This window comes from Canis lupus, chromosome Y (assembly GCF_048164855.1).
Source record: "Canis lupus baileyi chromosome Y, mCanLup2.hap1, whole genome shotgun sequence".
Taxonomy (NCBI): domain Eukaryota; kingdom Metazoa; phylum Chordata; class Mammalia; order Carnivora; family Canidae; genus Canis; species Canis lupus.
In genome coordinates, this window is record NC_132877.1 from 1,479,965 (window position 1) to 1,501,769 (window position 21,805).

The window sequence follows — 21,805 nt, forward strand, 5'->3', positions numbered from 1 at the left end:
GGCGAGACGGAAGCTACTCTTGAGAGTTTGCAAAAGATTTTAAGATGCTGAAACTCCCCTTGTACATCTACTCTCTCTTTGCTCTTTTGAAAAACCTACCTGCAGTCGTTGGTGGAGATTTTAAAAGAATTATCCCGGCGGAAAACATATTTGACTTAATTAAGTCCCCTTAATTATATATGTATGTTTGGTGGCCCTTGAAAGCTGAGATGAAAGATCCTTTTGCTAAATAACTATGTATCGGGGCTGCCGTGGTAGGTTATGCCTACATATAAAGATAATTGACAGACTTGAGTAGTGCCCAACCTCGGTACTTAATAAACGTTTAATTATAATAATGAGTGCAGTCACTTGGAACTGTGGCAGGAGCCTGGACACACAGGATCAGTACCCACAAATGTAGGACCTGGAGAAACAACTTGTTTCCAGTAAGTAAAATATGTTAAGCTCATATGATTCAATAGATAATATGTGAAGTTCATGTAATTCCAGCTTGGCCTGCTTAAATTTTTAATGGTCAGCAAGGTGGAGAGTGAAGGGTTGAGGATTAGTTGTATCAAATCATCATTCTCTCTCTCTTTTGCGTTTCCTTAGATTTTAGATAAATGGGAGCAGAAGGTATTAGATACTCTTTCGTGTGGCTTCTTTCACTCGGCATACTCATGTGGAGATCCTCATGGTTGTCGCCTGTATTATCAATAGCGCACGGCTTGTGGTTGCTGGGGGGATTCCCTTGGATTGGGGACTTATCCATCCACCTGTTAGTGGGCACTCGGTGTGTAAAATTCTATTTTCTGGAGTGCATGCTATGTGTTCAAGAGTGTTTTTGTTATTCCCAGGAAGACAAGTAAGTGGGCTAATCAAAGGTCGTGGAGGCGAGTGACCTTTGCTCGGTAGTAAAATGATAAAAGTCTCTATAAGTAAGCTTGCAAACTTTAAAATTTGTTTCCTTCCTTCCTTCCTTCCTTCCTTCCTTCCTTCCTTCCTTCCTTCCTTTCTTCTTTCCGTACTTCTTTTGTTCTTTCCTTCCTTCCTTTTCTTCTTTGTAGATGCTGTTATAATCCTTGAATGGGACAATGCAGCTCGTACCATTGCAGTGAATGAATGAACAGCAAAATATTGAAAATCGTAGGTTCACACATAGCGTAACAGTTTTGCCTATTCAGAAACCTGGCTTCTGGTCTGGTCTCTGAATTTACTTCACGGTGGTTGTCATTTAATGTTTGACTATTGGACCTTTTCTTAGTGGAAAGCAAATAATGGAGGGGTGGGTTAATCTCATCAGGCAGAAAATGTGGCTTTATAGGAATTGTTGGGGGTGGGGAAGAGAGTCGGCTTTTAATGGCAGATGTATTTAAGACGTTTCATGCTGTTGAGTATTCTCTTTTTCACTTTATAATAATGATGTTGCAAGAGTCATTGAATATCAGTCAATTTAGAGGAAGTTTGGGGCTTTATGTGAATCTTTTCAGAAGTGTCTTGTTTAACTGAGGAACCACAAAATGCCGTTCAACCTATTAAACGCTCTCCAGCAGGAATTAGTAAAATAAAGCAATGAGAAAATTGCTACTTTCAATTATTTAACATTAAAAATATTTAATATATTATTCAATTATATTTAATATATTTAAATGAGGGGGCGGGGGAATAGAATCACAGCCGGTCTACTCTAAATCAACAGCTCTGGATGAGAAACCAGAATCTTGCTTCATGAATGAACAGCATTTGAAATCATCCAAGGGTGATTTCTGAACAGTCTGGTTCAATGGAGCTCACCACGGAGATGGTGATTTCATGCCCCAGGGGCACTGGGCAATATGTGGGAATAATTGTGGTTGTCATATCTGGGGAGGGGGTGCTCCTGGCATGTGGTGGGTGGAGACCAAGGATGCTGCTCATCACCCCACAGTGCACAGGATGCCCCACCCCAGAGAACCATCCAGCTCCAGATGCCCTCAGTGCTGAGATGGAGAGACGGCCATCTGGTACGTCTGACCCGTTTCCCTTGTCTGCCTCTCAAGCTCTTTTTAGGGACACGGGTGGGAATTTACGTCTTTGAGCATCTCCTCTGCTTTAGCTGCATTGACCGGCCTCGCTGTAGACGTTGGTCCTGAGCATGTGGCAAAGGAAGGAAGGAAGGAGATGCTCAAGTGAAAATTATCATCAGTTGTTTGCTCCACTTTGAGTATGACCTGCTGAGTTTTGCCCGGCTCCCCCTGGGTTGCAACTATGTCTCTGACTCGCTCTCCTACACACGTACTACTGCCGCCCGCCGTAGTAACATGGTGGGCCTCCACCGGACATCAGGCCACCAGCACTGAAAGTCGGCTGTGGCTTTGGTTATATAATTGCATGATTTTCCAGGCGTGTAGGGGAAAGAAGGAGCTTCCGTTTTTTTGGAAGAACATACAGGTAGTTCTGAGACTAGGTTCAGTGGCTAGAAGATTTTTATTAGTGAATATTAATAGAGAGAATGTTTTAATTAGTGGAGAGGGTGCATTTGACTTTACTAGTTGGCCCTAAAGCTATACCCTCACCCCTGGGGCCCCCTGTATCCACAGAAGAGTGGGAGTAATCCTATCATTACCGTCCTTCCTCCAAAGCTTAAGGACATAACATCCAGGTAGCATCACTATGTCCTTGGATGAAAGGTCCCATGAAAGTAATTACTGTTTTGATTGCCGCCGTGCTTGAGGAATGCCTCACAGGATTATACAGCTTTACCATCAAAGAAACCCAAAAGGTCAATGAGGGCATCCTCCTTCTTTTCAAGGAGATAGCATAGACTTCTGCACTATGAATAAATTCCCATTTATCCAGCTATTCTTCGTCAACATGATTTCAGTTGGCTTCAGCCTGATTCTATTTAAAAGTGATGATGCAATGAACACCCTTTCTCCCGCCTTTTGCTTGTTGGCTGAGAGTTTCTCCGGGGTGAGAAGCCATGGTGTCATGGCTTATGATTTTTTTAAAAAATTAATGTTTAGTGGCAACAAAAGCTTCCACTGACAGTGTGCAGGTAACCTTCATGGAATCTTGCTTGGAAGTGCGTGCTATCAAACTTGAAGAAATTACTGGGGTTTTGATAGATATGCAACCTGATGATCCTTAAAATTTACTTTTTCTAGTTGCTGAAGAGACTAAGCATATAGTCATGAGCTTATTGGCCACGTGTGTGTCTTCCATGAGTGGCCGGTAGACACCAGATGTCTAGTTTTTCTATTATATTTTTATTCCCTCTTTCAAACTATTTATAGAAAATATTGCAGATATATTCTCCTTCTCCAAACATGGCATTTTTGCTTTGTGGATGGTGTCTCCTGGTGTGCAGAAATTGCCCCCCGCCCCAGTTACTTATATTTGTTTCTTGGTGTTGCTGTAATAAATGACCACAAACCAAAGGCTTACATCAACAGAGATATATCTTACTGCAGTTCTGGAGACCAGAAATCTGAGATCCAGGTGAGGCAGGGCTGTGCTCCCTCCTGATGCTCTAGGAGAGGGTCCTTCCTGCCTTTTCCAGCTTCAGGAGCTCCAGGAGTCCCTGGGCTGGTGGCCATGACCCCTCCCCCCAATCTCTGCTTCTGTCCTCACATGACTTCTCTTCTGTGTCTCTATCTCCTCTCTGTCTCTTATGAGGACACCTGTCATTGGATTTAGGGCCACCCTCATCCACAACGGTGTCAACTCCAGATCCTTCACTTAATCACATTTGGAAAGACCTTATTTCCATATAAAGCCCTACCCACAGGTTCTTCCATGTAAGCAGCTGATAACCTCTCTCTCACTAACCTGTCTATGACTGATATGTTTTGCTCTTTCTTGGTCATTGGGAGTTAACCTCTAAAGCCGAAAACATGAAAATCTGGAATTTTAAAGACTTTTCTCCAGCTTTATTGAGATGGAATTGACATAGAGCATGGTGTAAGTTTAAGGTGTATGATGTGATGATTTGCTGTCTGTATATATTGCAGAGTGATTACCAAAAATAGGTTAGAGAGCACATGAATCACCTCACATAGTTGCATTTCCCCCCCCCCAATATTTTAGAAGGGCCACACCACCATCCAAGGGCACTGGTTTGGTTTGGTTTTGGTTTGTTTTGACTCTTACTCTCAACACAGTCCACGCATATGTGCACGTGCATTTTCACCCATTTGAGGATGTAATTCTCGTGTTGGCTAATGTGTTTCCTACTTTTTCTTAGATGCAAGTTATTGACAACGTGATCTTATAGGGTAGTTTTTCGAGTGGTGCTTCTTGATTAGGTCCGTAACTTTGAACATCTCCTCAAAGGCCTGAAAAACCATAATCTTATGTTCCCCCTCTCCAACCCCACTGCCTAACCCATTACATGGCATTCCTGTATATTTCCAGTAATTCCCAGAATGCATTTCCGGTACATGCTCCCCGGAGACATCAAGCATTTCCTCAGTGTTGGGTGAAAAAAAGCAAGAATGGTGCTTTTTAAAAATTTACCAATTGTAGCCGTGTCATTTCATAAGAATGTATCTCTCCAACCCAAGATTGGTAAGAGTCACAGTGGATGGTCTTGGTCACCTGTGCAAAGTTCTTCCTAACTGGCAAGGAATAAAAAGCTATTTGCAAAATAAATGGAAATAAAAGTTAACTTCCTGGTGTAAGAGCTCCTAGAGTCTCAAAGAATTATACATATCAGATCTGGATTTTAAGGGGTATCAAGAAGACCATGTCCACCCAGGTAGCTCCTCTATCTCTACCCCATTCTGCATGATCCCATTCTCCACTTCCTTTCCCTACTCCCAAAATTTAACATAGGATTTTAGAAAAGGTGGGCAAACTGCTGAGGCGTACCTGGGCTCCTGGAGGTGTAGAAATGCATGAGGCTGGCATCACATATGAATGTGGCTTTCCAAATTGGTTTTATTTTCCAGCTGCCTTCAAGGAGATGTTCAAAGGTCACCATGGAACCAAGTCGAATGCACAAGTATTGCTCCGGGGTTCGTGGGGCAGACACAGTGGGAGTGTAGGTTTCATCAAATGCCCCCTCGAGAGTTGGCCTCTGGCAATGCCCCATTTGAGAGCCTTACCGGAGGTCTAAGATGGTGAGGTAGCCCTGGGTATGGGACACACATACCTGATTACAGAGACCTCCCGAATGCCACATCTCCAATTTACCGTCCTTTGTGAAAGTGTTCTGAACCCTATGACCCCAGCTCCCTCTCCCATAAAACAAAAGAGGTGTCATTAAGCCTTCGAGGCAAGCTGGGTGAGATATTTTGAGGATCCAATGGGAACGTGTGTAGAGATGCCTTGGGAATGAGAAAGCCCAATAAACTCTGTGGTGGTGTCATTAATCATTATTACATAGAACTTGTCTTGTGGGATGGCTCCTCAGCTTACAAAGCATCACCTACTTGGAGCTGTTTGAGGGTCTTCCGCGGGGGTGGGGTGGGGGGAACACAAGACTCTACCACTCTTTGGACTCTTATAAAAGGATCATAATTACAGCTCCTAAACATGCTGCTAAACTCATTGTGCTCAATGAGTTTGGGCAACAAGACCATAGGTCCATGGTGTTCATCACTGGGTTTTTTATTTATCCACCTTGGGCAGAAAAATGTTCTTTGCAGCAGAGTACGTACGTACCGGGTGCCTGATACAAATAGTTATGGAATGCATGCGTAGTCGTGGATGGCTTATTTATTTCACTGACTTTGCAATAAAGAGTTTTTGTTGTCAGATCCACGTAATGTGTTGGGAATCAGCCGTGATATCTCTCCAGAATGGACTGGGTCGTGCATGTTCTTGGTCAGATTGATTCTGGAGGAACATGACTTGTTTGCAATTAGCTGTGAAGAATTGAGAGGATGACCACATTAACATGTTCTCTAATACTTTGGATTGAGTTCCTGGCTATGAGAGACATGTTGGCTGTGCAGTACTTCGGGTTTTTCTTTTCTGCCCTAGGGGAGCCAAATACGCAGACATGAAGCAGCTGTTCTATAACTGGTAAGTAGGTGACTTCCTAAACCTTCCTTTTTCTCTGTATGCCAGACAGAAGGGTTCTCTGTCCCCGGGTTCCTCACCCCCGCTGATGTTTGGCCTACCTAATCTGTGTGACACCTCCTAAGGATAATGAGGGGTGTGCTGGGGGCATCCCACAGGGTGGCTGTTTTGAGGAGGCAATACTTACCTTAAGAATGCCAGCGTGTGTGCGAATTTATAGGGCAAAAGGCAGGATGTTGCAAAGGTGAGGGCTGCACAAAGGCCAAAATCACGGATCATTGAAGGGATTGTAAGGACGCCCATGGATGAGCCTAAGCTGGTGGTTGCGTAATGAGAGGAAAGCATGATGAAAGAGCCAAGAGCGCCATTTTGTGAGTCTCGCCAATCATGGGGGAATGGGAAGCCACTGGACTTGGTTAGGGAGCATTGCAACCAGATTGGTACATTGATAGGGTTGTCCACCTTGGCTACATTTTGGAGGGTGCCCAAGTGACCAAAATGGGACCAGTCAGGCCACTTAGGAGAGTTTTGAGAAACCCAAGTGAGAGACACCGTGAGTTACTTGGCCTGCCATGATGGATGGATGCAAATGGGTTTAAGATGCATTTTCTGAGGTAGAGCTAACAACTTATAATGGATCAGATGGAATTTGGGGTTGGGGAACCCATTTCCTGCATAAGACAATGGTCCTCAACTTGGAGCAATTTTGATCAAAGGCTATTGTGCGTTTTTGAGCATATGATAGCCATTAGCAGTAAGGATTGCGTGAGTGTACAGCCTAACACTTAGTAGACTATATAAATATGTTAATTTTCCTTTTTCAGATGTTAAAAGAATTCCCAATGTTATTTTAAATATGCATTTTAATGTATTAAAAAGTACAACTGAATGTCCAAAAAAAAAAAAAAAGAAAAAAAGAAAGAAGCTGGACTAGCAGGCAATTAGCCTCCTATTTTCTATTTTGCTTACATTTTTATTCACATAAATCAAATTATTAGGACTTCCAAGGAAGTTTCACCACTATTAGGTCTTCTTTTAGGAATCTCATATCATGAAACAGTTTGAAAAGTTATAAGAAAAAAAAAGAAAAAGAAAAAAAAGAAAAGAAAAAGAAAAAAAGTTACAAGAATTTAAATATCACAAGGCATAGAAAATTAACGTTAATTAAATCAAATTATTAGGACTTCCAAGGAAGTTTCACCACTATTAGGTCTTCTTTTAGGAATCTCATATCATGAAACAGTTTGAAAAGTTATAAGAAAAAAAAGAAAAAGAAAAGAAAAAAAAGAAAAGTTATAAGAATTTAAATATCACAAGGCATAGAAAATTAACATTAATTAAATCAAATTATTAGGACTTCCAAGGAAGTTTCACCACTATTAGGTCTTCTTTTAGGAATCTCGTATCATGAAACAGTTTGAAAAGTTATAAGAATTTGAATATCACAAGGCATAGAAAATTAACGTGTATGTTATACGATGTTAACATAAAACAAAACTTTAAAAAAAATTCTGGTTTCTGAATAAGGCAGGTCAGGTGCACTGTGTAGTGGGAATTGGTAAGGAATAGCATGACTTCAGGCTTTCAAACACGGATTGACGGCGTGTGTTGTGTTTGTCACGTCCCCACATGCTTTCAGGACCTGCCGGCTGTTGCTGTGGCTGTGCTATTGGTTGGGGGACCTGAGCGCAGGCTTCATGACCAGAAACTCCAGGCCCAACATTGTGCTGCTGATGGCGGACGACCTGGGGGTAGGGGATCTGTGCTGCTACGGTAATAACACAGTGAGGTAAAGAAGCCACCCCGCTGTGGAGGGGGTGCCTCGGGTCCTCTGGTTCCTTCTGAGGCTCTGTCTTCGGTGTGTAGACCCGTCTTCTTCCTATGCCCTCACACGGTCATCCGTCTGTGTGTGTCCTCATCTCCTCTTCTAAGAACACCCTGCTCCTGTTGGGACCCACCACTGACCCACCACTGACTTTAACTTAATCTCCTCTTTAAAGACCCCACCTCCAAAAAAGAAAAGAAAAGAAAAGAAAAAAAAGACCCCACCTCCCCATGCTCCAGAAACACTCCCATTCTGAGGTCCTGAGGGTTAGGGCTCCTACTTATGAATTTGGGGAGACCACCGTTCAGCCCATGACACACATCACGTGCCCTTTTGTGTCTGGTTTCTTTCACGGAGCATCATGTTTTCAACAACGCGGTAGCAAGTGTCATTCCGTCCTGTCTGTAAGGAAGTAACATTCCACGGCCCAGATGAACGACCCCTTAGAGATTTTTCAGGATCTTCCCTGATTTATTTCTGAAGCTTTTGGTGACCATGATCCTTGCTCCTCAGCACCAAACAAATCTTATTCGTGTGCAAATACACGGTGCCTCCTAGCGTGAATTTAAATACCACCGGTTCTCCTTGGAATGTGTCTCACGCACTAGTCCTATATTTTAAGCAAATTTTTGTACTTTGAAAGGAGCTGGTCTTCTTAAAGGCGTTTAAGGTCTGCATGAGCACATCTGTTTCCCATTTAAACTCCTGCAAGGAAGTAACGGGTAAGGCAGGAGACGTTGCCTGGGAATCTAGTACTGTCACTCTCAGCCAGATGCTGACTCTACTTGCACAAAATACCGGTCTGCACAGATGGACTCTCCCCTACGCAGATGCTGAGAGTGTTTGGGAATATGGGGCTCTCTCCCCCCCTCACATTGCTGTGGGGTTGTCATTCATGTGTTATTAAGATTGTGGATACCTTAGTTTATCGGATTTGCTAAAAGCACCTGTGTGAGCCTATATCCTATAGATGCCCAAAAAAATCTTTGGGGATCGTAAAATACCAGATGAGCAAAGTCGGCAGTAAGTGAAACTCCAAAATGCTACCATTCCTTTATTTTTAAAAAAGGATACATTTTACTACAAGAAATACGGTACAATTTTATGTAATCCAAGTCACCCCTTCATTTCGGGGAATATAATATGAACAAATGGACTAACGTTTGCATTGAAATGCCTATGAGCTCACACTGGTTATAGTTTAATTATACCCGCGGACCTGTATTAGTCTGCAATTGTTTTGCCTGAAGATATATTGTTTTAAAATGTGCTTTCCATTTCTTTGTGACCGTGGATGATGCATCTAAACAGGCAGACGGGTTGAAGCTTTAAAAGCATGTATTTTAGGTTTACAGAAAACAGAGTCATTGGACTCAAAAAACGGGATGGCTTTGAATCTTCTTTATTTTGTTGAGAATTAGAAACCCACGTGATGAACCCTCCTTCTGTCTATAGCACACCCAATATCGACCGCCTGGCAAGCGAAGGCGTGAGGCTCACCCAGCACCTGGCAGCTGCCTCCGTATGCACCCCGAGTCGAGCTGCCTTCCTGACAGGGAGGTACCCCATCAGATCAGGTGAGTCAGGGCAATGCAAGGCCAATGTTGTCTATATGTCGTGCTTTCTTCTTATTTATTTCTTGCTACTCTTCATAAAGACTCTCCAAAGGTCGCTTACAGTATTAAGGATCTAAATACAAATGGGGATGGTATTGCTCTACCTGCACAGATTAAATAGGTGGGTCTCTTGCCAGGTGCCACTAAGCCTGCTCACCTGTGTGCATACAGCAAAGGGTTTCAGGCTCTGGTGAGCAATTTCCCAACTGCTTCTAGGATTTGCAGGTACGTGTAGTCAGAGCCTTCAAAGTGTTCCTCTTGTCCTCAAGCTAGCAGAGAGCATGTAATAGTTACAAGAAAAGTGGATCTGTGCAGTGCCTGGGGATGTGATTGGAACCAGAAGGAGCTCTTGGGGAGGACGTGGAAAAGATGAGTCATACATTTTCTCTCTCTCTCTCTCACACACACACACACACACAACATAATGTTGTAGAATCAACATTACAAATATCAATGTTTATACTCAGCTACAACATATCAAACCTTTTATGATGAAGAAGTTACCGATATTCCCGATCCCTAAATTTCCACATTTCTACCTAAGTATAGAGGTGTCTCGATAGGACCTCCACTTGAGAGGAGGGCCTGGAGGAGACATGGGTTTCTCACCATATAGAAAGATGGGATCGAAGTTCTGCTTCATCAGATTTTCTTTTTTTTTAAAAAAAAGATTTTATTTATTTATTCATGAGAGACACCCAGAGAGAGAGGCAGAGACACAGGCAGAGGGAGAAGCAGGCTCCATGCAGAGAGCCCGACATGGGACTCGATCCTGGGACTCCAGGATCACACCCTGGGCTGAAGGCGGCGCTAAACCGCTGAGCCACCCGGGCTGCCCCTTCATCCAATTTTCATACACACACTAACATCTGTACATATATTTATAATTAATTAAAAGATGTAACCACTTTTCTTGACAATGACAGGTAGGCTTCCATCTTTTAGGATTTGGCAAAAGGCCCTTTTTAATGTACCTGTTTCTGTTGAGAAGGGAAAAGCAAGAGGCAGATTGGATCACTGCTATTTTAACATATTCTGTTTTTTTTTAATTGATTATGTATGTTGGTGTAATACCTTTCATTATAGGTTTATTCTTGGTAGTTGTAATTTAAGTAGGATATATGCACTTCAAAGTGCAACTATCCCAGTGGTCGTTCAATGAGCATTGGAAACCCATAGGAGCCCATGAAGCATCCCAGGAGAATCCTCCTGGATGATGTTCCTTGAAATGTGAGGAGTGAGAAGTGAGGATGTGCTAGTAGAGGTAGTGGCATGCACAGATAATGCAGTCCCACGTGAGTGCACTAGGAGAATAAGGCAGCCACATCAATAATCAGTCGTCTCAAACTGTCTCAAACCATCTCGAATCAGTTGTTATCAAATACTGTGTAAGCTATACCCCAGATTTAGATTTAGATGGACAGATGGTAATGAGGTTTGACCAGAGGAGGGACATGGGTTGGAAAGTGCTTCAGAAGGTACCTGAGATGGTGGATGGAGATCACCTCATCTTGATCATTATTCATGCTTTTGATTCTCCAGCTCAAGAGGAGCTGGTGGACATCACAGCACAACCCAACTTAAGCTCTACCCCAAAGCTATGGCATCAGAGATAAATATCTGAATCGTTTACCAGGGTAGAGTTATCAGGACTTGACATGGGATTGGACGGAAGAGGCAAGTCTGAGTGAGATGGAGGATTCCAAAGGCATTTGTGCATTGAGTGGCTGGGGAGGGGATTCTGGTGTCCTTTGTTGAGGCAGGATTGGAGTACGATGACCATCGACTGACTCTGTGTTGCTCACGTTGAGATCAGGGTTCCTAAGTATAGAGACGTCTAGATAGGACCTCAACTTCAGAGGGTCTGGAGGAGACGTGGGTTTCTCACCATGTAGAAAGATGGGATCAAGGCTCAGAACTGAGGTCCAAGGATACGGTCCAGAGTAACATGCACAATTACATTTGAATTTTGAATAATCAATGAATAGGTCTTTAGTACAAGTATGCCCTGTGCAGCGTTTGGGGCATGCCTGCACTAAAAAAAAATCATTTGTTATTATTATGAAATTCTAGTGTGACCAGATATCGTGTATGGAGCTGGTGATCCTGATCCCAACAGGATACCTGCATTTGACAAATGGGAGGACGAGCTCAGTAGAGACGAAAAAGCAAGGGAAAGGTCAGGAAAGAACAGAGTGGTGGAGGTGCACTAGCACACACTTCGAGGAGAGGAAGAAGATTCCTAGAGTTAGTCATGAGTGTCATGAATGAGGGACTACGATACTCATTTGGTGCCCCCTTCTGTGACCTTAGGAATGGCGTCTCCCTACAACCTGAACCGCGGGCTCACCTGGCTTGGAGGCTCGGGCGGTCTGCCCACCAATGAAACGACCTTTGCCAAGCTGCTGCAGCACTACGGCTACCGCACGGGCCTCATAGGTATGGCCCGCTGAACTCTGACTGGGAAGCGGGGTCGTGCACATCCCGTCTCACTGGGGCTCTGCCTTCCCTGGGGACATCAGCTGGACTCACACCAGCTGACTACTTGTTGAGAGGAGATGCGAGCAGAAAGGATTTAATGCACGATTGTTCAGGACCTTTGGTACCTAGAGCAGGGTGTTGGAAGAATCGTGGGAACGAATCGCAAATGTGCTCATCCATTGTTATAACCAAAATGGAATATTCTGTAGGGGGTTCGGGGCGGAGGAGGGGAGAGGAATACATACTTTGATGACATCATTACTAGCAGAGAAGTGAATGCGTTTTGATTTTTTTTAATTTTTAAAATTTTATGGTTTTAACGATTGACTGACTTAATTTAGAGAGAGAGTGTGTGAGTGTGTGTAGGGAGCAGAGGGAGAGAGAATCTCAAGTAGATGCCATATTGATGGTAGAGCCCCATGCAGGGCTTGATCTCACAATGCTCAGATCATGGCCCGAGCCAAAACCAAAAGTCAGATGCTTAATTGATGGAGCCACCCAGGTGCCCTGGGAGTGTGTTTTTATTTTTTATTTTTTTTATTTTTTAAAGATTTCGTTTATTTATTCATGAGAAAGCCAGAGAGAGAAGGGGAGAGAGAGTGAGAGAGAGAGAGGCAGAGACACAGGCAGAGGGAAAAGCAGGCTCCATGCAGGGAGCCCGATGTGGGACTCGATCCCAGGTCTCCAGGATCACACCCTGGGCCGAAGGCAGGTGCTCAACCGCTGAGCCACCCAGGCTGCCTGGAAATGTGTTTTTTTTTTTTTTTTTTTTTTTTTTTTTTTTTTTTTTTTTTTTTTTTTTTTGGAAATGTGTTTTTAAACAGCTCCTCTTGAGCTGGAGAATCAAAAGCATGAATAATGATCAAGATGAGGCGATTACTACATTAGACCCTTGACTAATGAGGGAACTATGGACGCTGACACCCACCCCCCGCCCACCCCGCACAGTGGAAAATCCACGTACAGATTCTGAGTCCCCCCCAAATCAACCGCCAACAGCCTGCTGTTGACCAGGAGCCTTGCCAATAACATAAACAACTGATTGACGCATATTTGTAAATCCTACGGGTTATATGCCATGTTCTTACAACAAAGTGAGCTGGAGAAAAGACACTGATCCAACGAAATCCCCGGGGGAGAAAGATACATTCACAGGACTGTACCGCATTTATCAAAAATAATCCCCGTGTAAGTAAACCCACAGAGTTCAGACCTGTGATGTGTGACGGCCAGCTGTAGTCTACTTAGGCGGGTCACCTGATATCTTACCCCCTTTTTGGGGGAGGCATGACATTTTGACAGCATCCCACCACATTCGTTCTGTGGAATTCCAATCCAATGAGTGAGGTGCTGTGAGCAAATAACTTTCAGAAATGCCACCTGTTTACTATGTGCATGGTTTTTAGGATTCTCCACGTGGGATGTCAGACTCTTAAATGTTTTGAGATGTCCTCCCTTAAAGGAATAAATTAACAAAAGAATGACTTTGTCCCCGCCCCCCCCACGTGACCACTATGGTGTTTGTCCCTATTGAACTGCAAGCAGCACGGTGTGGACGGAGACCTCATACACTGTGTCTCTGGAATAGTCCAGAGCACAGCCAAACCCAGGTTGAAATTCAGCTCTGCCATTATTAGTTAACATGACCTCAGGGTTATTAATCCATCTACAGGGTGAATTTCTCTTTGGCAATCGAGGGAGGGCCTGGAGTGGATTAAGTCCAATAGTGTGTGGAAGTGGATTAGTAAGAGCTCAATAAAACGAATAGTGAGCATCACCTGAAGCCTTTTGCTTATGGCTACTCTTTTGCCGTTACCTCGGACCCTTGGAGCCGCTCCATTGGTAGAATTTTGGTTCCTTTTCAGTGGGATGGAATAAAAGAGTCCGAAGGCACTGCTGGATAACAGATGCGGGGTGTAGGGAAAGCGGTGTTGGTGACAAATATGGGGACCTTCTTAGCATCTCCCAGGGAGGTGGTTGGAGTACCAAGGCAACACCCTCATGGCGAGCGAGTGCAAGTCATATTTAACTTTTCTAAGCGAAGCCCACGTTCCGGAAACTGGTGGATGTATCTGCTCCCCTGGTGCCATTTTGTTTCTCCCGCAGGCAAATGGCACCAGGGTTTGAGCTGTGCCTCTCGGAATGATCACTGCTACCACCCCCTCAACCATGGGTTCGACTATTTCTACGGGCTGCCCTTTGGCCTCCTAAGCGATTGCCAGGCCTCCAGGACGCCGGAGCTCCACCGCTGGCTCCGGATCAAACTTTGGATCTCCACGGCCGTGCTCAGCCTCGTCCCCCTGCTGCTCCTCATCCCCAAGTACGCCCGCTGGTTCGTGGTTCCGTGGAAGGTCATCCTCACCTTCGCTCTCCTCGCCTTTCTGTTTTTCATTTCCTGGTACTCCAGTTATGGGTTTACTCGGCGTTGGAACTGCATTCTTATGAGAAACCATGAAATCATCCAGCAGCCAATGCGGGAGGAAAGAGTGGCTTCACTCATGCTGAAGGAGGCCCTTGCCTTTATCGACAGGTATGGGGTCATTTCCAGCCCGATTCCTTGCACGGGAGTTTTGCTTGTGTTTCGGAGAAGTCGGGTTCGTCTTGGGCGTATGGGCCTCCTTGTGTGTGCACGTGTGTGTGTGTGATATTTGCCATATACTAGAATCTCCCCTTACAATAAAATTGAACATGAAATTTCCTGCAAAACACTAAAATGGTAAAGAAATACATTTTGGGACCTCTGGGTGGCTCAGTGGTTGAACTTTGGCTCCAGTCATGACCCCTGGGTCCTGGGATCGAGTCCCACAGGGAGCCTGTTTCTCCCTCTGCGTGTGTGTGTCTCTCTCTCGAATAAATAAATAAAATCTTTTCAAACAATCTTCTTTAAAAAAAAAAAAAAGAAATACATTTTGTTCACTCTTTTTTTTTATAAAAACTGGAATGCCTATGACTTTGATCTATATCACTTCAGTGTGGATTGGGATCTGAACTGAATCAATCTTAGGGATCGATCTTGATTTTGGTTTGTCTTAGAAGCTGCCCGAAAATACTTCTCTAACCGTGAATGATGAGGGAGTGCTTCTAGGCGTAAATACGTAATTTGAACTTTTATGCGTTCAGTAGAAGCCACGTGCGCGTGAAGGTGAAGGTCTCCTGTCTTCTGCGCGCCAGCTCCCTTCTAGGTTACCAACTAGAAGCAGATTGAGTTGTAGATGTGGATGCTCATTCATCGGCTCTGTCTGTGTTATTGGGGAGTAGATGGAAGAGGAAAATGATAATTTTGTGGAATTAATGAGTCCGACAGTGGAATTTCATCCACTCTTATGCTTTGATTCTTTGCTGCATGTAACACAGCGGTCAGAATGCGGTCACTCAGCTCTGCTTGCCACTCCCATGCGCCCTCTTTGACAGAACACACCCAGGCTCTATGCCCTTCCCCCTTTATCATACCCGGTTGTAAAGGTGTGAAGGAGAAATCTTAAATGGCTCCATATGACATTAAAATGCATGACACACAACAAATAAGGCGTATTAGCACCTTAGCTCTTTCTATGTTGCTTCCCGGGATTCTGTGCAAGCAGCCTCATGGTCCAAAGTTCATGCCAAAGCTCCAGCCATCGCTTTTATGTTTCAGGCAGTACTGAGAAGGAAGAGGAGGAGGAAGGAACGAAGACAGATTGCACTCACTGCTTTGTCGCTGCTGCGAACGTTCTGATATTCTTTATTCCCACTCATGGCCTTTCCACTCACGTCCTTCTGATACTGCATTAGTTGCTACTCGTTGTGAGTGGTAAGGGTGACGTAAGGACATAGACAACCTCTATCAACCATTTCGGGATCTTTCAACTGATATAGAATCATATCTGAGTGGAGAAAACGCCTCGGTTTGCGATGATAACTCACTTCTCGTGTCCCGCCCCCTCCGACTTAGGTACAAACGCAGCCCCTTCCTGCTCTTTGTGTCTTTCCTGCACGTCCACACTCCGCTGATCACCAAAGACAAGTTTGTGGGTCACAGCAAGTACGGTCTCTACGGGGATAACGTCGAAGAAATGGATTGGATGGTGGGTAAGTATCGAGGGAAATCATCTTAACTGTGTGAGGCGTGAGAAAGCGAATCCGCACCGGTTCCCTCAAACAACGGACAGCCCCTCGGGTGGGTCGGCCGGTTGCTGAGTAGTTGTTCCCATGAACAACTGTGCAGCGAGACCAGCCACACTTAGAAATACGGGTTTCCCCGTATTACGGGCTCCCCCGTCCTTAAGGTCGAGACCCGTTGTTCAAAATCGATGAAGGTGCCTCGTGAAGGATACGGCCCCTCCCCATCGTTTGGATGCATGTAAGTGCAAATGCCTCATTCTCATGAGCTCACTGTTACGAGAAATGCTTAGAAAAGCAGGACAGAATTTACCAAAACCGAAGCCCTGCGTTTAGAAGTCATAAAGCGTCAATACGGAGATTAACACAAAGGGTCATAAATAAACGTGCATATCAATAAAACAACCAATCGTGTTTTCCAAATAGCCTCTTTCCTCATCTGGACGTGATGTAGGATTTCTTCGGCTCAAAATAGTATTTTACTTTTGAAACACGGGACTTTTTTTTTTGTTTGTTTGTTTCGTTCTACTAGTGGAGGCCTCTGAAAAGTGTTCTGTGCAGAACCACCTAAACTAATATTCACAGAATTTTACATTTTTTTAAGTTTCTTAAAGATCAAAATGTTACTTTTGGATATACTGAATACATATAAACATGCATTTAATCTCTATTAATATGAAGTCAATGAAGCAAGGAATTAATTTAAATTGATATTTTAGATATATCCATGCAAGTTAAATATTAATATTCATATATGTGTACATGCACTGTTTATATGTCTTTATATGCATAATAAATACTTTTTAAAAAATTTTACTGGCAGATACACACAAACATTGAAACCTAGTGACACCTGCTGCAGTAAAAACAGCTCTAACATTATAACGTCAGTGTAACTGTAAAAGATTATGATTTCTTACCTTGACGTTTATCCTCCCCCAGGACAATCTGCTTTGGAAACAAGGCATTTTGCTGCATTTCTATCTCGAGGCCAAGAACACTTTTATGCAAAAGGACTTTCTGCTCATGTTTATATGTAGAGTTTGCCATGAACAGCTAATGACGCTTTTATTTTTATTTTTTATTTTTTTAAATTTTTATTTATTTATTTTTGCTAATTATGTTTTTATTCTGTTGTCTATGTAAATACATGATGGGGATGTGCGGTGACTACTACTAATTGCGTTTAGTAATACTATTAATTGCATTCCTGGGCTGATACTGTTCACATGAGAGAAATGAAAAGTAGGTATTTCTCTGCACGACATCTTCCAAATACGATGCTTTTCCCCACTTCGTGGCTGATGACAATCTTATCAAAACCAGAGGCAGGTTGAAAATCAGACAGGTGTCTTTTGTGTGCATGTTTTTTTTTCTACTTGGCGATATGATGATAAAGCTTAAGACCATTTCCTAATAACTTTCTCAAGAAGAAGCTGTCCCAATGCTAGACTCAGAATGACACACAGAGTGAATCTTCCAAATGCCCCAAGCATTCAGCAATATTTTAAATTCTTTGTTCAAGGGAACCCGTATTTAAAAAATATATATTTTAGCGGCTTTTTATTTTTGTCTCCTTTCCTTGCATTTTTGTCTAAGAAGTTTTATGATTATTCTTCTGCAAAACGCACATACATATGCACACACACTCCTATAGGTTTTATTTTTTTTTTTTTTTTTTTTTTTTTTTTTTTTTTTTTTTTTTTTAATTTTTATTTATTTGTGATAGTCACAGAGAGAGAGAGAGAATGAGGCAGAGACACAGGCAGAGGGAGAAGCAGGCTCCATGCACCGGGAGCCCGACGTGGGATTCGATCCCGGGTCTCCAGGATCGCGCCCTGGGCCAAAGGCAGGCGCCAAACCGCTGCGCCACCCAGGGATCCCTCCTATAGGTTTTATGCATCGAGTGCACAGAAGGTTACAGATATGGATTTCCAAAAAATAAAATGATTCGCATGTATTTTATTTACTTAGTATAAATAGCATAAATCACCATGATGCTAAATATGATAGCCAGCTCTGATAAGAACTGATAATTTACATGTAATTATTTTCTTACCAAGAAGCCATAATTTTGTTTATTTTACAAAATCTGGGTTGTAAGATATTTTATTTTATTATTATTTTTTATAAAATATTTTAATTTCTAGCTGCAACATTCCTTTTTTTTTTTTTTTTTTTAGCTGCAACATTCCTAAAAAATGGTCAACGTACCTTACAAAGCAAATCACTTTTAGACAAGGAAGCAAGGATAATGAGTTTATGCTTAAATCACTTTTCTTTGAAGCTGGTCACGTTGTCTTTGCATGTCTGAATGGGACAAGGTTGTGGCGGGTGGGGGGTGTCATGCTGGACGGTAGGACCACAGTGCGACACGAGAAACCCAGGGCGAACGTCCAGCTGGAATCAGAAATTAAATCAGCATAGTTTGGGATGTGGCGACATCAGCTTTCTACTAGTTTTTTTTCAAAAACCTTTTGTCCCCTAAAGAGAGTGTCTACACGGCAGTGCAATGCCTGCTGAGTCTAGCGGATGTACTAATTATGGTCCGATGCTTAGCTACGAGCTAAGCAACAAGACTAGCCGGCCGGTCAGATGAGAGAGGCGAGGGGACAGTTCATCCTTTGCAGGGTGGGGCCCATGCTCTCTGCAGCAAGGCTAGGGCTCTGCTAATTTACTCCTGGACGTGTCTGGTTTCAAACCGTCTCCTGTCTTATTAGCGTTCGTAAGTTTCTTTTAACGGCCAGACCTAGTATTTAATGGTTACTTGTATTTTGAGTGATGACGATACTGTATACTACATACTAGTTCAGACTTTCTAATATAGTGTATGTGTATATGTAGTGGGTGTATCTAATATGTGTATATTATTACATGAGTTGTAAAATATATTTTCTTACATATTATATATAATATGTTTCTTGTGTGTATCATATATTGTCTTATTTTATGTATATTACATATTATATTTTAAAAACATTACATAATGTATGTGCTGCCAAAGCGAGCACTTAAATATTAGAGAAGAAAATAATTTATTTATTTATTATTTATTTATTTATTTTAAAGATGGGATGTTCCCATTTTTATTTATTTTATTTATTCACTATTTTTTAAAAAAGATTTATTTATTTATTCATGATAGACAGAGAGAGAGAGAGGCAGAGACACAGGAGGAGGGAGAAGCAGGCTCCACGCTGGAAGCCCGAAGTGGGTCTCGATCCCCGGACTCCAGGATCGTGCCCTGGGCCAGAGGCAGGCGCTAAACTGCTGAGCCACCCAGGGATCCCCAAGAAAATCATTTATTACATACTGAAATGATGGATCAAATGTCATATAATAAAATTACACATTACACGATAAAATATCCATTAGTATTATAAAATAAGTAAATATTATATAATGCTATGATATAATATATAATAATTAAACATTATACAATATTTTAATAGATTATACTATATAATAGATTATATACTATATATTATATATTTAATATAATATTTTAACATATTATCAATTATGCTTATAAATATTTCACTATACCTACATATCATATATTGCATATTTGCATATCATATATTACATATTAGTATATAATACTCATAGTATAAAAAGTACACAGGATTATAATATGTAAATTATATTTTATATATTTACACACAAATAATATATTTATCATATATTATCTATTACAATTTAATATCATCTAAAACATACAGGAACAATTTATCATATATTATGTACTACAATTTAATATCATCTAGAACATAGGAACATTTTTATATTTTGAAATATAATAATATTTATTGTTATATTATTAGCTATAAATTATTTGTATGTTTACTATTTATTATGAATTTATATTGAATATATTCTTTTATATACATATATAAGATATTACAAAATATAAAATATATAATAAATAATTACAAATATATAAAGCTCAATTTTATATTGTATACTATCTAGTATATTCTATGACATGTAGTATATATTTATATGTCTACTGTATAGTCTACTTATATATGCTACATGTGTATTAGAGTGTGTAATAGCGATTTACCATATGTTATGATAGCCTATACAATAAAATAACCCTTAATTATTCTGTTGTGCTAACAAACGCCTAATAATAAAAACACTGTGAAAACTGTGGTCCCTGGTGAAAGGTGAGAGTCTCTTGTTTCCACCTGCAGGTAGGATCCTGGAGACCCTGGACCAGGAGCGCCTGACCAATCACACACTGGTGTACTTTACCTCAGACAACGGGGGTCGCCTGGAGGTGCAAGAAGGCGAGGTCCAGCTGGGTGGCTCCAACGGCATCTACAAAGGTGATGTGCACAGTACCCATGTGGTTTAGTTATAATAATAATAATAATAATAATAATAATAATAATAATACTTCAGTGCTGTCTACTCCGTTTTGTGTGCGTGCACATTCATTCACAAACTCGGTTTGCAGATTATTGTGGGAGTTATATTCTCTTATGAAACTAGATGGGAAAAGTTGCAAGTTCTGGGGCAATTTCTGAGAATGTAAGACGAAAATGCCTGATGTAATGAAAGCTTCTTGAGTGTCAATGTGTAAGGTCTCAATGACCACCTATGGCAGGTCTCTCAGCCCTTGTACTCTGGGCATTTGGGGGTGGATGGCTCTCTGATGTGGGGCACTCTGGGAACTGTAGGGTGTTGAGCAGAGTCTCTGATCTTCACCTTCCAGTTGCCAGGAGCACCTCCTACTCCCCTCCCCAACATAATAGTGACAACCAAAACTGTCTCAAGACATTCCCCAGTATCCCCCCAGGGCCAAAGTTCTCTCTAGTTGAGAGCCACTTGCTCTAAAATAATACTCACTTGAATAATCAAATTCAGGTTTTTCATGGAATAAAACCAATTTATGTTACCACTGTGCTTCAAACACTGTGAAATGATCATCAGGAAAGGAGGTATTCACTTGGAGTGGGTGCCTTCCTCCTCATTGCAAGTGGACTCTTCTGACTTTCTTGGATGCACTCCATGCTGGAATATTCAGTAGCTCCAGTGAGTCTGCCCTTATGGATCAGAAAAACGGATGAAAACAAATATTTTAAAAATGAATTTGGTGCTTGCTACATCCCTCCTTCTATCCCCAATCCCAATCAAACAAAAACAAAAACAAAAGGGTGTCAAAATTGTCATCATTACAAAAATCAGAACTTTAGTAGTTCCTTGTACTTTATGGAACAATTTAGGATAGATTGGTAGATAGATGATGGATGGATGGATAGATGGATGGATGGATGGATAGAATAGATCGAGGATAGATAGATAGATAGATAGATAGATAGATAGATAGAATGGATGGATGATTGCAAAGACATGATAGGTAGCTGGATAGGTAGATAGATGATGGATGGATGGATGGATGGATGGATGGATGAATGGATGGATGGAAGGATGGATTGGTGGATAGAATAGATCAATGATAGATAGATAGATAGATAGATAGATAGATAGATAGATAGATGAATGGATGAATAGTTGCAAAGACATGATAGATAGGTAGCTGGATAGGTAGAGAGATGATAGATTGATCAATCCATAGATACATAGATAGATAGATAGATAGAAATCATATATAGATAGAAGATAGGTAGGTGATAAATCAATGGATGGATGGATGGCTAAATGGATGGCTGGATGGCTGGATGGACGGGTGGAAAGACAAGATAGACAGGCAGATAATTGGTAAATGGATGATAGATATATTGATTGATCCATACATAGATAATACATGATAGGTAGATGATTGATA

The 21,805-nt window shown here is 41.8% G+C and overlaps 1 protein-coding gene across 1 annotated transcript in view; it reads left to right on the forward strand.

The window, feature by feature from the left end:
• Positions 1 to 21,805, forward strand: part of LOC140629115 (arylsulfatase H-like) — a 30,640-nt gene that overhangs the window by 2,172 nt on the left and 6,663 nt on the right. Inside the window, exons 2-8 of the mRNA XM_072818593.1 lie at positions 5,950 to 5,991; positions 7,628 to 7,777; positions 9,269 to 9,390; positions 11,743 to 11,868; positions 14,017 to 14,440; positions 15,842 to 15,978; positions 20,208 to 20,342. Of these exons, the coding sequence (XP_072674694.1) occupies positions 5,969 to 5,991; positions 7,628 to 7,777; positions 9,269 to 9,390; positions 11,743 to 11,868; positions 14,017 to 14,440; positions 15,842 to 15,978; positions 20,208 to 20,342 (1,117 nt within the window). The 5' untranslated portion in view covers positions 5,950 to 5,968. The remainder of the gene's footprint in view (positions 1 to 5,949; positions 5,992 to 7,627; positions 7,778 to 9,268; positions 9,391 to 11,742; positions 11,869 to 14,016; positions 14,441 to 15,841; positions 15,979 to 20,207; positions 20,343 to 21,805) is intronic.